Consider the following 17,425-nt stretch of genomic DNA (forward strand, 5'->3'; position numbering starts at 1 on the left):
ATAATATTTATGTACATGTTATTATTTATAATGTACTTGTACTATAAATGTATATTTGTGTATAATATCAAATTAATTTTATCTTATAAAAAATGTATTATTACCTAAAGAAAATACAATAAGTGCAATGATTGTTCATTGTCTCTTTATAAAAAATTTTTGATTTCATTGTATACAAAATATAAAATTACAATTTTTATGATATTAACAACCCTGCTGTGTATTTAACAGAGCAATAGTTTTATTTATATATGGTATAGTATTCACATTTGAATTTACTCCTAATTCAAATACTTTCTGCATCAATGGTAAAGCATGTTCTGAAATAAAATATAATTTATATATAATATGAAATTAAATTTATTAAATAAAATTTATATTATATGTACAATATATATATATATATATATATATATATTATATTAGAATAAAATAAAAAAGAATTATACCTTGCATACATAATACAATTTCTGGTAACTTTTCTAGAGCTGACATTAAAATATCAGCTCTGGAACTATCCAAACACCTCTGAAATGCAGATAAGATATTTGCATTTGATGCAGGTCGATGTTTTAACGCTCTTGCTAATAATGTATGAGCAAGAGATCTTATGTTACTTTGTGGAGATACAAGTAATTCTGCTATATTATCCGTTATAGTTTCTAAAACTGAAGGTTTTCGAGATGATAAATGTTCAATTTCTTGAAGAGCACTAAACACATCTAAAACATATTAAAATTTATATATTCTGGTATTATAATAAAAATTCATAGAAATTAAAGCAAATTTCTGAATCATACCTTCACCTTGCAGTTTAGATAATGTTGTTAATAGTGATGACCAATGCTGTGGAATAATGGGTTCTATTGGAAGTGAAGTAGGAGGTACAGTAATTAAAACTTCTTCTATATCTTCTCCTTCTCTTGGCACTGGAATGCCCGATACAAGTGTTCTAAGTGTAACTAAATTTGGATAATGTACCTGCAATTCACTATATGTAAGTGTAAGTTAATATCTGTAATACATTAGAAAAGATCAAAGGTATTACTTACTGAAGAATCTGAGCATGTTTTTGTAAATATTTTAATGCTCTTTGTGGATCATAAGAAATATATGCTTGCAATAATGTAATAAATCTATTTAAGAGTGATATGAGATCTTTTACTGGACCATAATTCTGAAAATAAAATAGATCAATAATTTTTAATTTGATATATATTAATAATATATAAATATTTCTTTACATACTTGAAAACATTGAAAATAATTTTCTAAGGTATCTTCCAAAGCAATTTGATGTTCATCACTAAATAAATGTGGTTGTAATAATTCTAGTAATCCCATTATTTGTACAAAAAGATTTAAATGATGACCTGTTCTAAACTGACTAAAATCCAAATAACATCTTCCCATTAGTGATGATGCTAACATTGGAAGTTGTCGTAATACTAAAATAGGATGTACAGCAGCCATTTTTCGAGCACATAATTCAAAGTCTTGAGATCGAGAATTCCATGACTTTTGTCTTGGTGTTGCTGCTAAAGCAGTTAACAAAGAATGACTCATGCAATCTAACACAGAACCTGTCCATTCTGTGATTTTCGCTTCTCCAACAAATTTTTTACTTTGAAATGTATCTAAGTAACATATTACTTTTGGTATTTTCATATACATATGTAACAAGAATTGATGAACCATATCAGAATCAATGCTAAAAATAAAAAACCAGAATATTTAAAAAAAATATTCAATACAATTTTATAAAAAAAAAATATATAGAAAATTCTTATATTGAAATAAACATACTTTGCATCATTCATCATACGTTCAGCCAAATATTTTACAACACTAGCTACTAAATGATCGTCTGTAGAAATACAATGTAATAACAAATCAAGGCGAGAATCCATTCGTGCAAGTGCGGTATTTCTGTTTTGACAATTATATATGATAACAGCTTCTGCAACTATATATGCTACAAGTGTTAATAATTGTTCATCATGTAATAATAAAATATTTTCTGGAACATAATGTTTTGGCGTGAATTTGTCTCTGCCTTGCCAAAGTTTTGGATTACAAGTTAATGCCCACAAAAAATCTAAAACAGCTGTTGGATCATACCTATAAAAATAATATTTTATTATCTTTAAATCATTATCTTCTTCAATTATTTTTTAAATTATTTTTTATTTACCCATTATCACATTTATCTAACAAATGTCCCACACATTTGTACAAAGTTGCCCAACTCGCCCTATGTGTTAATAAAGTTAATAAATAAGGTCTGAATGAATGTGAGCTCATAATATTATTATCAATTTTCATTTCTATCTTAGTTTTTCCAAATAAAAGTTTCATTTGAAGAGTAGGACATGTTCCAATCAATTCCGGCTCAACAGATGCTAGCCAATCAATTAGTAAACCAGTTCGTGGTTTTAAAATACCTTCATTACTATCATTTACTAATAATCTTGCCATTGCTTCAACAAGAACATCGGTTTTTTGTTGTTTAAGACAAATATCTAATAATTTACGTCCGACTGCTTCTAAATTTACTGGATCTGTGCTTTCCAAAATAGATCCGGGATCTCGATTTTGCATCAACATAGTTAATTCTATACTTTTCGGTGTTTTAGTTAATTGTACATTTGCAAAGTCTCGTAAAATAGATAAAACTGGTGCTTTTACATCGCCTATTAATTGTATCAAATTTAAACACATATTACGAGCTAATTCAATTACTTGTTTAGAAGTTGATGACTTTTTTAAAGGCAACAATATTACTCGCATTAAAGTACAAGAATATTGTGGCATATGTACAAGCGAAGCTAAAAATTGTTTAACTTGCATTGAACTTAGTACACTACATATATGTTGTATTGCTAATACAACAGCTCCACTTTCTTTGGCATATTTCTGTAAGTCTTTTGCTAAGGTTTTATGTAATCGACGATATGCATCCATTTTTTGATTCATTGATATATTTTCAATGAATAATCTATTGATTAAATGTGGAACATCCGTTTTAACAGAAGATTGTATAACAGATTGTTTTTGAACCATAGCACTCAAAGGTAAAGGCTCTTGTAACTGTCCAATAGTTATCGCATTTTCGTCAGGTAATTGTGGTTCCATCAATTGCAAAACTTGTACAAAAACTAATCCACCTGTTGCTCCTCTTCTATGTTGTACTTCAACTAATTGTGCCATATACGTTTTATCGAGTACTGCTTCGCCAACTGAACTCGGATCGATTTGCACACCAGCATCTAATGTATGTAATAATTTAGTCATTGAAGGTACAGGAATACCGAAACTCTGAATAAAAAGAACCAATTGTTGTGGTTCTAAATCTTTGAGAGCTGCATCAATTAAACGAGGTACACTACTCCTAATCATTCTTAATTTTAACCAATCTGGTATAAGTAAAGCTTCTTCACTTGTATCAACAAGGAATGCTTTTGGCGGTTCTGTATTTAATGGAAACCAAGTTTCTAGTAAAACATCGAATAATACATCATCATCGGAATCGTATGTTAATAAAATTATCATAGCATGAACAACTAGAATATGCATAGTACATTCTTCTCCTGTATTCCATTGTACTAATATTTGATCTTGACTCTCAGACCACGTATATTCTTCTGCTCGTGGAGATCGAGCTTTTTCTAAATAATTACAAAAAATTACCATGAATGCATGTAAAGTTTGTTTAGCTTGTGGACTATCAATTTCTGGTTGCGGTAAAATAGCTGCTATAATTGTACTTCGTTCAACTACTAATTGAGATATTTCATTAGCCAAATCAGTTAAATCGGGCAAATCATCTTCTGTAGTATGTGCAGCAAGATAAGATATGTATGCATGTACAAGATCTGGATTATTTTCGACTTGACACGCACCTCGAAGAGCAGTAGAAACTAAAGATCGTACTGATAAGAAATGAGGTATGGATGGTAATTTACGAAGAAGCCAGATTTCTCTACAAGAAATATAATTTTTAATTTGAAGAAAAGTTATTGAAAAAAAAATAAAAAATTTATTAAATTACCTTTCATTCTCTCCATCTATATCCATAGATTCTTCCTCAGTAGGTATAGATCCAAGTACCATTTTTAAACCTGTAATTGCTTGAAGACGACTACCAGTTTGTTGGCTGCTTAGTCTTCTTAAGAAATATTCTAATACTTCATAAGCATGTTGTCGATCTTGTTCTGGATCAGTTAGTAACATTTGAAGATGGACTAATAATTGTTGTTGTCTTGGTTGTTTCTCCACAGCTTGAGCACTAGTAGATAATAAAAATTCACAAAGACATTGTACAGGTAATTGACTAAGAGACCCTTCACTATTTTGTACAAGATCTGCTAGCCATGGCATACTCTGAGATGAACTTTGTTGTTGTCTTTGTATTATATCTAATAAAAAATCTGGTTTGCGAGATCGACAAAGCAAATGTCCCAATCTGTGAGACATATTTAATGATTGAATTTGTTCTAATACTGCTGGAGGTGGTCTTCTTGCAATACCAGTTGGTTCCATAGTCATTAATTGTGATAATAATAAACTATTTTGTTCTGATATTTGTATTCTTGTTGATGCAGCAGCTAAATGAGATTCATATTCTAATATTTCTTGCTTCTCAATAGCTTCAACTTGTAATTCTTTAGAGCGTTCTTGTTCTATAATCTCCGGTAATGCCATTGTCGGTGGTGGATAAGAAAAATGACTACAAAAAAATTTTATATGACAAGAAATTTACTGAAACATGTATAAATATTTTTCTTTCTAAAAATTTAAACATACTTTGTGATACACATTTCCATCAGAGTTCGTAAAATAGGATACCGTTTCCATGCAACAGCACCAATAGTAGAAGGATTATGAGCAGCTAATATTAATAACATTATCCATCCTTTCCAATATAAATTTGATATTGCCAAAGTAGGTGGTACATAGCTAAATAAAAAGAAACAAATAAATAATATGAATTTTATTCTATAAAGTAAATAAATTTATAATATAATTAAATTTTGTAAATACTTTGATGGTATATTTATAGTTCCTGGTGGTTGATAAATGCACAAATTAAAAATAAGTTCAATTATATCTAATTTATCGGCTTGTAATGTTGGGAAACTTTCAGTTGAATTAGCTGCCGCTCGTCTGATTAATTGATCTACTAGATCTAATGTTTCTGAATGAGTAATACCATTTTCCTAAAATATAAAATCTAAAATACTCAAATTGTTACAAATATGTTATAAATAAATAAATGATTTTTGTAGATACGCACTTTTGAAAAACCAATTAGAAGTAGTCTTAACAATGTATTCTGTAATAATGGAACATCCGAAATTAGACGTAAATAAAACACTCTATCAGATTCGGGTGGCCAATTATCTAATTTATAGTACTGCTCTGGCGGTTCAAGCAGTAAAATTTTATGTAAGGCATGAAGAAGTTCATTTTTTCCAATGGCGTACATTTGTGGCGCCGAATTCTGTAGCCATAATACAGCTTCGAATTGTATTGTCGCTACCATATTCTGAAATTGATGTAATAAAGCTATATCTTTTTTATCACCTCTTTGTGCCAATGCCACAGCTTCTTTAACTTGTGGACTGATAGCTAGTAACATACATAAGCACAATAAATCTGCAATTGAAATGAAGACTCGTTCTTTGAATTCAAAATTAAGCAATTGCTGCGCTATATCCTGTCTTTCGGACATCAATGTACGTGCAAAAGTAAGTAAATTAATATCGTGTCGACAAACACGTACTATTTCTCTGAGCAATGCACGTAAAGGTCTCAGGTAATCTTCTCGGTTCATTAATAAATCCTGAAATATTTCTGCAAGTAATTTAGCCGCTTGTTCGGGTAACGTTTGAAACATTACTCCTAACATTGGCATATTGTTTTGATTTCTTGCATTAGATAATTCGTTATAAATAGTATGTTTTAAAATAGTAGATAAATTTTCAGGATGTAAGCCAATTAATTCCTTTACACCATTTAGATATAGATTAATTACAGCTTTGGTTTTTAGTCTCATCTTTACTAATTGACTTATGACTTCAACATCTCTTTGTGTATGAGAAGTACAATTGTAACAAATATAACTCAGTAATTCCTGAGCAGGTCTCATTAATTTTGGATTATGTAACCATACTTCTAATCTTGGAACAGCGATATTCCTAATTTCTACAAAACCACAAGCTGAAGAAAGTAACTTTAAAAAATTCTTGGTAATTGACTCTGGTTGCCGCCTATTCAATTGTTCTTTTACAGCTTCAAGAACAATAAATTCTATATTTTCTATACAATGAGCATATCTAGGGGTAATAGGAAATTCTATTTTTTCTTTATCTCCAGAAAACTGTACAGATGAAGATCCTGGATCTTCATCATCAACTGTAGATGGACTATGACAATCTCGTGGTGTTAAGACAGATAGTTCTGGTTGTAGAATACTTTTTGGTGGATGCCTTGTATTAAATCCTGTTAAAATATTATCTACAAAACCTTTACATTCTTCATGATCAACCCATACTCTTTCACCTAAAGCATCTTCAATGTACAGCTAAAAAAAAATAAGAAAAATTAATTCTAAATTGAATATTACATATATATATATAATATGTATATTATAATATATAATATATACACATATACATATATAATATGTATAATATATATATATGTATAATATATATATATATGTATATATATATATATATTGAAATAAATCATGTGTATTCATGAATAACCTTAACAAAAATTTCTGGCCAATTTCTTTTATCATGAAATCCTTTCATTAATAAATTAGCTGCTAGTACAGGAACCAATGGATTTCCTTTTGTTTTATAATTATGTCCTTGATCTCGTTTTAATAGAGATGATAATGCATGTAATATACAATCATTTGAAAACATAGAAGGACGAATTTTTGCCAAATATAATAATCCCATATAAACTAATGTATCAGGTTTCCATTTCTGATTTTTAAGTGTTTTTATGGCACCGCAAATAATCCCTATAACTTTGTCACCTTCATCATTATCATTAGCTTCCAAAACCATAGGAACAAAATCTGCTGGATCACTATCTATGGCTACTAATTCCCAAGCTTCAGCACTTGAGAATGGTGGTCGTTGATGAGAAACATGTGCTGCAAGTTTAGGTTTTTTTTGTGGAATGTATTGAAAAGATTGAAGTGATCCTGATGATGACTCCTTTTTTCTATCATTTCCTACATAATTTATTATACATTATATAAATAAATTTTATCAAATAATTTATTTAATTTTGTTTAAATCTTTAAACCAGAAAATAATATTTTATTTACCAGAAGTCGAAGAACTACTACTTGCTTTAGAATGAATAACACCTGGTCTTTTAACATCAGAACTTTCATTACGTGAACTTTTGGATCCAAGTGCAAATAAATCAGAAGGATGCTGAGCAATCTTATTTTTTGCACCTCTACCAATTCCTGCCTTGCCACGATCCATTATGATATTTTTGTCTTTAAAAAGTTTAAAAACATAAAAAGCATAATCAATAATTATTGCTCATTTTTTAAATTAATAAATATATTTATATAATTAATAAATAATATTTATTTCAGATCTATACTCTTTTTCAAAATTTTTTGAAAGTATAATAAAATATGAAATATTTAAAAATATCTTATATTGAGCCCTAACCTATTCAACATTTATAGAGTGAATTTCCAGAAATTGCTCTTCTGGAAAATATATTTCATACTGTACATGACAAGTAACATTAGATCTATAAAATAATTTACTGTAATTGAAAATGGATGCAATAATATTATTTTACGTTAATAAATTAATGCTTTATAAACAAGACGTTATCATTCAACAACAGTAGCAGACACCGCTATCGATATCATTTTCTTAAAAATTCGATAGAATCGAATTGATAATCAATTAAGTAAAGTAATAATAAATTGAAATAATGAATAACAATTAAAAAATAAAAAAATAAAAGTAATATCAAATATTAACAATGTAATAAATAATTTTCTGTTCTTTTTACTTTTTTCCTTTTATTAGTCTTTTTTTATTTATAAAGATAATGATTCTTTTATAACAAATCTTTATTAATATTTTTTATCCTAAAAAAATCATCAAAAAACATTAAATAATATATTAAATATATAAATGTAAATTCCAGAACATACATTATCATATATATTCTTGTGATAGAAAATTTAAATATTCTTAGTCTTATCACGTTCTTGCGTACATTGCACTGCATGCTTATATGAACCAATCGGACTTTTGAAAATTTAAATTTAAATATGTATTGAAGCTGTCGTCATTTCAAATGGCAGTTGCAATCTGTGAAGCGGTATGTAATAAAGCCGAAAAGATTAGAAAAATTAAGAACGAAGTGGTCATATATCAAAATTTGTATGCTACTTCGTTGAACATATTAATGTTATAGGATTATTAAGGAAAAATGTCAAGCGATGTTAAAGTGGCAATAAAATTGAGACCGTTGATTGAACAGGAACAAGATGAAAATTTATCAATACAATGGATTGTAAAAGAAAATTCAATTGTTTCATTAAATCAAGAGACTAAAAAATTGGAGGATAATGAATTTCATTTTGGTACGTGTCAGGTCTAATGTTGTCTCAATTTTTATTTTTAAATTCAGATAGAAAAGTAAAGTATTTATAATGAAATTATAATAAAATATAACCTACTTATTTTTTTTAATTAAATAACATATTATTGATTTATGAATAAGAATTAGTCAAAATACAAAGATTTTATAATTGTTAAATAATTATTCATTATATATATACTTGTCAATACATTATGTTATTAAATATTTATATTGTGTAATTGTAATTATTTATTTGTATTTAAATAGAAAATAGAATAATAAACATATAAAATACACTGTATTATTAATAACCTTTGATTTTATTCTATTCAAAATTTAAAAATAAACTATTTAGTAATAATTTTAATGATTAAATATTAACAATCTTAAATTATATAAATAAATTAACTACATTTATTTAATTTATTTAAAGAACTACTATAAATATATAAACAATAAATAATAAAAGAAAATAATTTTCAATTTTGAATATCTATATATCTTATATATTATATTTTATATTATATTTATTTACAGATTATAATTTTGATATGAATACAAAAAATTGTAATGTATTTGATAATATTATAAAACCTATTGTTGATGATGTTATGAATGGTTTTAATGGAACAGTATTTTGTTATGGTCAGATCAATTCTGGTAAAACATATACAATGATAGGTACTTCAGAAGATCCAGGAATAATACCACTTAGTATTGAATATATATTTAATACTATTTCAAATATCATTAATCGTGTATTTATATTAAGGTTTGTATAAAGATTATATATATTTTAAACCATTTTGAAAAGTTATAATAGATTGTGTGTTGTATTCTTTTCAGAGTATCTTATTTAGAAATTTGTAATGAAAAGATAAATGATTTATTAAATAAAAATCAAGTTGATTTAAAATTATATAAAGATGACAATGGACAAATAATTATTAAATGTAAAGAAGAAATTACAAATTCTGCAGATTACATGTTATCTATAATGAAAGAAGGAATTAAAAATAAAAAAATTCAAGAAAAGAATAGGAATAAACATATATATAGTCATAGCATATTTAAAATTGTAAGATTATATAAAATATATTATTATAATATTTTTTTAAAATTCAATATAATAAATTTTCATCTTTTTAGATAATTGAAAGTCAAGAAATTGATGATGATCCAAAAAATATTATACAAGTATCACAATTAAGTTTAATAGATCTTGCTGGTTTTGAGAAAGATTATTGTACAACTGATATTGAAGAATATCAAAGAGATATATCTCTTTTTACTCTAGAATCAATAATTACACAGATAAATAAGTCACAAAATTTCCAGAAACATGTTGATTATCATAGTAAATTAACAGAATTACTTCAATCATCATTAAGTGGCAATGCTTTAATAGCTATGATATGTACAATAATACCTGTTGCTTTAGAGGAAACATATTGCACTCTATCGTTAGTATGCTACTTTTACAGTATTATTCAAAGTTTTATATATTAGAATATATTTTCTTAATATTTAGGTTTGCAACTCAAGCAAAAAATATTAAAACTAAGCCACAAAAAAATGAAATTACATCTAATGCATCACTTCTAATACGTTGTACAAAACAATTAAAAAAACTTCAAACAGAATTAGAGGTTTGTATAAAAAATGATTTTATTTGATTTTATTTGAAGATAAATATAATTATATAATAAATAAAATTAATATATTTTTATGATATTATTATATATTATAATATACTATAATATATTTTAAATAATTATGCATTATATTGAAATTATTTCATTAGCAAATAAGAAATGGAAATTCATCTATAGAAGAAATAGAATATAATAAACTGCAACAAAAATATCAGATTGATTATTTGTTAGAAGAACGTATAAAATTATTAAAGAATCAAATTATTTCTGGATGCACAAAAAGTTATGAAAAACCAATTAAATATAAATCTAGAAAAAGACAAATTTGGTGTAATTCTGGAATGATCGAACAATATTTACCTATATTACATATTCAAAATTGCTTACCAACAATAAATGAGATATCGCCTGAAAAAACATATAAAAAAAATGTGCAATCAATTGATATTGTAGATCAAAGTAAATTTATTATATTATACAATTTATCTTTCATATTATTTTTTCTCACTTAAGAATTTAACTTGTTTTTATATTTTTAGCATTTCATACAGCTTTTACAGATTTTGAATTGGAATTACTTGATCGTGAAGCAGATTATGAAATCAAAGAAACTGATAGTATTGAAAATGAAAATATAAGTAATGAATTTAATATAAAATCTAAAATTGATGATTTTTTTTTAAAACCAGAAAAACAAGATTCTTCTATACAAACCTCTAGGTATATGTCATTTGCTAATAAATAATATTTATATTAATTATTGTAGCTTAATACTTTTCTCTTGTTTACAATAGCAATGAAGTATCTCCTTCTACACCAAAAAGTGTTTTACGAAAATATATTCTAGATTTGACAACAGATCTTAATGAACTTCGAGAATTTACAACTTTAGAAAAACAATTGATGTGTGAAGATTGTAAACATGTAAGTATAATTGATTTACATTTATATATCTTAATACTTTTCTTAATATATTTTATATTTATTCTATTTTTTAAGAATGTAAATCAAGTAAAAAAACAGATTATTACGACTGATTTTAAAAATGACGAAATTATCGAATGTTCTTCAAATTTAATAATAGAATTACAAAAAGAAAAAAGTAAATTATCAGAAGATTCGAAATTAAAAGTTCAAAAAACAGATGAAATAAAGAACGATTTTCAAAGCCTTAAATTGGATATAAAAGAATTACAAAAAACTATTTATTTATTGACAAATGAAAATATGGAAATGTTAAATAAATTATCTGCTGAAAAAGAACGTTCAGAACAAGCTGAATTAAATTTTCAAAAAACAATTGATGAACTTTATGGACGTATTTCGAAAATTACAGATGAAAAGATTAATTTAGAAACTGATATAGAAATGTTGAATAATCAATTAAAAAATTTTCGTTCAAAAACAGAAGAAGAAGACAATGATGAACAATTAATTATTAAATATCAGAACAAAATTGATACTTTAAAAATAGAAAATATTGAATTATCAGCTATTATTGATGAAAGAAATAAAGAACTTGAAAATATTAAAGAAAGTAAATCATTATTATATGATCATGATTGCATTTACAAGGATGAAGTTGCATTACTTACAGAAAAGAACAAATGTTTAATAATGGAAAACAATGAATTTTCTACTGATTTAATAAATAAAATTGAAGAAAATGAAACATTAAAAGAACAATGCAATATCTTGGAAAGTAAAATTTATTTGATGAAAAATGCAAATTCTGATGAAAGTGACATAGATCAATTAAGATTGGAAAATAATATTTTAAAAGCTGAAATTGCAGAATTAAAAATAAAAATAACAATGTTAACTGATGAAAATACTAAGTTTTCTAATAATTTATTGAAAACGATAAACGATCTTGATTATTCACGTAATGAAAAAGTAAATAGTAATATGCATTTATGTATAGAACTTGATAATTCAAAAGAGAAAAATCAAATTGTAAAGAAAACATTGCAGGAAGAAGATAATGAATTATTGAAAAATAAAGTTACAAAATTACAAAACGAAAATATACATTTATCTCATTTAAATAAAAAATTAAGTGATTTAAAATTGTCATCTTGTAGTCAATGCATATATTTAAAAACTGTAAATGAGAATCGTACAGCTCATAAAATTAAAGAAAAAATTTTAAATTGTAAGTTGGAAAATTTACAAAAAAAATTTGATCGTAAATGTGCAGAAGCTGATGCATTAAAACGTAAAGCTAATCAAAATTTAAATTTAACTTTAACTGATATATCTTTAAATACAAGTTGTGTAGGTGGAATGAATGTAAGTTCTGTAGAGGAAGAAATTCAGCATTTAAATAATGAATTACAGATTTTAAAAGATAACCATGATGAATTATGGGTTTTATATGAAGAAAAGTGCGACGAACTTGAAAAACTTCATGATATAGGTGATTCAAAAAATATAGATGATGGTTGTAAATTGAAAAAATGTGTATTCAAAAATAAAAGAAAACTTGATGAATTACAAAATCGTGTTGATCAAGTGAAAGGGGATATAGGTGAATTGAAAAAGGAATTTAGAACAGAAAGAGAAAGCTTTTTAGAAAAAATCAATGTATTAAAAAACATTAATGAAAAATTACAACAAGAAATATCAGATAAAGAAATATCAATAATTACAGTTACAGAAAAAGCTCAAATTTTTGAAACTGAATTATCAAATATGAATAAAGAAATTGAACAATTTTTTATGAAAGAGAAATTAATGCAAACTGAAAAATTAACATTAGAAGTAGAATTAGAAGATCTCAAAATGGATCAAAGAAATAAAGATATTCTCATTACTAAATTGAATATAACAATCAATGAATTAAATGAATTAATATCATCATTAAAAAAAGAATTAGATTCAATAAGTAATCAAAAAAATGATTTAATTATTTCAATTGAAAAAATTGAATATAAATATAAAGAAGAATTAAAATTATTAAAACAACAATATGATAGATTAGAACAAGAAAAACAAAATAACATAGAAATAGAAAAACGTGCAACATTATGGGTTAAGGAATTAGAATCAAATATAGAAAAACTTAAAATAGATTTAGAGAAAGAAGAAAATCTACATAAAGAATTTGAGAAAAAAATTTTCAAATTGGAAAATTTTTTACAAGAAAATGAAAATGAAAAAGAAACATATAAACAAAAACTTAAAGTACTTGAAGTACAATTAACTAATTCCAAAGATAATTCAATAATTAAAGAATCTGAAATTAATACAAATAAGAGATTACAAAAAGAGTTAGATACTGTCAAAGAATGTATGATTAGAGAATTAACATCACTTAAATGTAAAATACATTCTTTAAACTTTTCAAATAAAACTGCAAACGAAATTTTCATCATTTTTTTGCAAACACTTATGTTAAAAGAAGAAGAAGTAATTAAAGAAATGAGAGAATTATTTGAAAAAGAAAAACAAGAATTAGATGACAAAAGACAACAAAGTGCAGATGCTGAAAAGCGTGTAATATTATGGTCTAAAGAATTAGAAAGTGAAAATGAAAAATTGCATACTGATTTAACAAAAACAGAGCGTTTATGTACAGAACAACAAGATAAAATTTATCAATTAGAATATCTTCTAAAAGAAAATAATTATGAAAAAGAAATACTTAAAGAAAAAATAGAAGTAATAGAAATTGATTTTAATAATTTGCAAAGCGAATTTGATAAACAATGCAAAGTAGATATCCAACAAAAAGGAGAAGCAGATATCGTTGCACAAAAACGAGAAAAGGAAGTGCAAGAAGCTTTTAAACATAAAGAAATTGAACTTCAGTCTAAAATAAAATTTGAAGAAGAGCAATATAAAAAAAAAATAGAAGAATTAATTTCTTCTATAGAAATTTATAAAACAAAAAATATAGAATTAAAAAATAATATTGAAGGACTTGAAGCTAATGAGAAACAATTAAAAAATATTATAGAAATAAATTCCTCTGAACTCAAAATAAATAATCAATCTATACAAAAAATGTCTCTTGATTTTGAACAACTCACAGAAGCTTATAATGAACTAACTCATGAAGCAGAACGAAAAACAATCCAAATTGAAAATATTACAACACTTTTAAAAAATAAATGTGATTTATTATCTGAATATAAAGCTAAACTTGAAAATATGATACCAGATTATGAAATGCTACAAAAGCAAAGTAAAGAAAGAAAAGAAAGTATAGAACGATACAAAGAAGAAATAGAAAAATTGGAAATGGAAAAAAGAAAAAAAATTGAAATAATTGAAGATAAATTAAATTCGGAAGAAATAAAAAATGTTGGATTAAATAAGCAATTAAATGAATTGAATAGCAAAAATATTAATTTAATAGATGAATTAGATAATTTGAAAGAAAAGTATGAAGAATTACAACAAGTAAATGCAAAATTAGAAAAAAAAATTAGAAATAGTACAAGTAAAATAAAAGCTGAAGCAGAGATGGAAGAATTAAAGGATATGAATAAAAGATTACAAAATAATTTGGAAGGAGCAAGTAATCGTATAATTGAATTACAAAAAAGTAAAAACAAAACTTTTAAAGAATTAGTTAATTTAAAAAATCAATATGAATTGCTGTCTCAAGAAAATGTAGAAATAAAAAAAACTTTATCATTATGTAAATTCAAACAAACTACTTTATATTTATCTCAAGAAGATGGTAAATATGATGTACTTCTTCAAGAAAAAAATAAAATTGCATTAGAACTAGAAGATAAAAAATTATTATTAATACAAAAAGAGAAAGAAATTAATGAATATATGAATCAAATAAAAAACTTTGTTATTAAAAAGAAACAATTTGATAATCAGTTAATAGAATATAGTACTACTTTATGTGAATGCAATATAGAAATATCAAATTTGAAAGATGAAGTATGTATCCAGCAAACTAAAACTAAATTAGTTAATGAATTAGAGAAAAAATTAAAAATTTTAGAAGAAGAAAATAAAAATCTCACATGTCAACTTGAGACATTTAAAATAAAAATAGAAACTAATATGAAACAGATAGAAGATACAAAATTACACAATGAAAAAACTCTTTATACTTTGAAAAAAAATTTGGAATTACAAATGAAATGTAATGATTATCAAAATGAACTGGAAATAAAAACCAACAGTAATAATAGTTCAAGATCTACTAGCCCTGCTTTTGAAAATAATAGAAGAAGACGTAGCAGAAATGAGATATTTAATCAAAGAAGACAATTAGAAAATGTAATGATTGATATTGATTCTACTGAAAATGAAGAAATATGTCAAATATTAAGAAAAAAAATTCAAGAATTAGAATTACAATTAGTATCAAAAAATGGACAAATTGCAGCATTAGAAATTCAAATTCAGAGTGAAAATTTTCCTTATCAACAAAAATGCAAAGAATTAGAAGAACTTTTACTTATGTTTCGCAAAAAGGTATGTATAATATCATTTTTCCTAGAAAATACAAATCCTAGAAAATACAATTGATCAAATTAATTAAAATTAATAATAAAATATTTTTATAGAATACTGAACTTAATTCTGAAGTAAGAAAACTTCAAAGGACTTTGTATGATATTAATACATGGGAATGTGACATATGTAGACGATGGCGTATTAATAAAAGAGATCAAGCATGTCAAACAATATTTAATAATGCGCCGCAACTTTTTACTATGAATAACGAAATAATTGAGGTAAGTAAAAATATAAAATAATAATATAGTAATTTTACATAAAAATTATTTTACATTCTTGCAGAATCATATAAAAATAAGAAAATTAGAAAAAGAAAAAGAATTAATAAAAGATATATGCCGTGCACGATGTCGACAAATAAAAAATTTAGAAGATAAAGTAAGAGAATTGGAAGGAGCATAGGCTTTTATATAAAAACAATTTTATATATAATAACATCTTTGCAGAATCATATAAAAATAAGAAAATTAGAAAAAGAAAAATATTAATGTAAATTAATAAAAGGTGTATGCTATGCACAATTCCAACAAATAAAAAATTTAGAAAATAAAATAAGAGAATTGAAAGAAGCATAGGCTGCATCATATTCAATATATATTGAATTTTTGAAAGAAGAATCTAATTGATATATTTCTGTTATATAATTCAACAAATAATTTGATTTGAGAAAAAACATGAAACATTTCTTCAAATATGATTTGTTTAAAACTGAACTATCAAGATTTAGTTTTTTTTTTGATAGTGCTTAAACAAATATAATTTCTACAATTTATTTATTTTTATATGTAATGAAGTGATGTTTGAAAAATGATAAAAAAGTAATGAATATCTATTTTTTTAAAGTTAAAATTAAAATATTATTTAACTTAGAATATTTATTTAAACATGAAAAAAATAATTTCATATTTTAAGATGAAATATTTATATATTATTCATAAAATATTTCTATATATTGTTTTATATGTTAAAATTTAACTTTATTTTCAGATGTATATTGTTTATTTATACGTTTAATTTTCATAGCTTATTTTTCTTTTCCTTTATTTTTTAAAAAATTAGAAATCTTTAAAGTTGAAATGACATATATATTTAATGTTTTCTACAGAATGAAATGAGAGAAAATGTTCCAGCTAATATTATGAAAGTTTACAAGATTATCAAATTCTAAAAAAAACATATGCATACATAGTTAAAAAAAGTCTTCCAGAAATTACAATCTACAATATTATTAAATATTAGAAGACTACTATACATAATACTATCGAAGTATTATGTTCATTCCTTTTTACTGAAATAGTGTAAATATTAACAGTATCAATATATTTATATTTCTCAGGTATTATATTTTTGTATTTTCATAAATATGATGTAAATAAGAGCAAAATTAATTTTTATGTATATTATGACGATATAAAAATAGTTATATATATATATATTATATTTCTCTACCAACATTATAATAAAATACAATCTGTGATTCCGTAAAATGATTATTATATAAATATTAATATATGTATAAAACATATTGTTAATTAATTATATTCTATATTTATATTTAAATTATATAATATTTATTATAACAAAACAATTCCATTAGAGTTACCATTATATAATAAAATTAAATAATGAAA

The 17,425-nt window shown here is 24.4% G+C and overlaps 2 protein-coding genes across 3 annotated transcripts; one reads left to right on the plus strand and one right to left on the minus strand.

Annotated features, from left to right (window-relative positions):
- Positions 1–7,877, minus strand: LOC122711682 (integrator complex subunit 1). 2 transcript variants are annotated; one of them, XM_043930687.1, is made up of 14 exons: positions 7,713–7,877; positions 7,352–7,531; positions 6,774–7,255; positions 5,297–6,586; positions 5,044–5,219; positions 4,807–4,959; positions 4,052–4,729; positions 2,195–3,982; positions 1,807–2,121; positions 1,249–1,711; positions 1,053–1,177; positions 801–991; positions 450–722; positions 1–320 (listed from the first exon to the last, which is right to left on the minus strand). In XM_043930687.1, exons 2-14 carry the CDS (start codon positions 7,515–7,517, stop codon positions 205–207), a joined length of 6,216 nt encoding a protein of 2,071 aa, XP_043786622.1. In that variant the 5' UTR covers positions 7,518–7,531; positions 7,713–7,877; the 3' UTR covers positions 1–204. The 2 variants fall into 2 exon arrangements, with proteins under 2 accessions (XP_043786622.1, XP_043786623.1); XM_043930688.1 differs by lacking the exons at positions 1–320; positions 450–722 and having other exon boundaries at positions 820–981.
- A 501-nt stretch (positions 7,878–8,378) lies between these two features.
- Positions 8,379–16,424, plus strand: LOC122711646 (kinesin-like protein KIN-7I). Its single transcript, XM_043930644.1, has 11 exons — positions 8,379–8,647; positions 9,184–9,418; positions 9,493–9,724; positions 9,796–10,109; positions 10,178–10,295; positions 10,451–10,760; positions 10,841–11,021; positions 11,096–11,225; positions 11,301–15,749; positions 15,842–16,012; positions 16,077–16,424. Exons 1-11 carry the CDS (start codon positions 8,494–8,496, stop codon positions 16,194–16,196), a joined length of 6,414 nt encoding a protein of 2,137 aa, XP_043786579.1. The 5' UTR covers positions 8,379–8,493; the 3' UTR covers positions 16,197–16,424.
- The last annotated feature ends 1,001 nt before the right edge of the window (positions 16,425–17,425 follow it).

The sequence above is a fragment of the Apis laboriosa genome, unplaced genomic scaffold, assembly GCF_014066325.1.
Source record: "Apis laboriosa isolate Shangri-la unplaced genomic scaffold, ASM1406632v1 scaffold17_cov146, whole genome shotgun sequence".
In the NCBI taxonomy this organism is placed as follows: Eukaryota; Metazoa; Arthropoda; class Insecta; order Hymenoptera; family Apidae; genus Apis; species Apis laboriosa.

What these genes read in the sequence shown, in the direction of transcription:
- LOC122711646 (XM_043930644.1), top strand. Translation starts at nt 8,494, where the DNA reads ATGTCAAGCGATGTTAAAGTGGCAATAAAATTGAGACCGTTGATTGAA. An exon ending in GAAACATATTGCACTCTATC is followed by an intron (nt 10,110 to 10,177) that starts GTTAGTATGCTA and finishes CTTAATATTTAG; the next exon opens with GTTTGCAACTCAAGCAAAAA. An exon ending in TACTTATGTTTCGCAAAAAG is followed by an intron (nt 15,750 to 15,841) that starts GTATGTATAATA and finishes ATATTTTTATAG; the next exon opens with AATACTGAACTTAATTCTGA.
- LOC122711682 (XM_043930687.1), bottom strand. Translation starts at nt 7,517, where the DNA reads ATGGATCGTGGCAAGGCAGGAATTGGTAGAGGTGCAAAAAATAAGATT. An exon ending in TAGTAGTTCTTCGACTTCTG is followed by an intron (nt 7,256 to 7,351) that starts GTAAATAAAATA and finishes TAAATTATGTAG; the next exon opens with GAAATGATAGAAAAAAGGAG. An exon ending in ATCTAAACTGCAAGGTGAAG is followed by an intron (nt 723 to 800) that starts GTATGATTCAGA and finishes AATATGTTTTAG; the next exon opens with ATGTGTTTAGTGCTCTTCAA.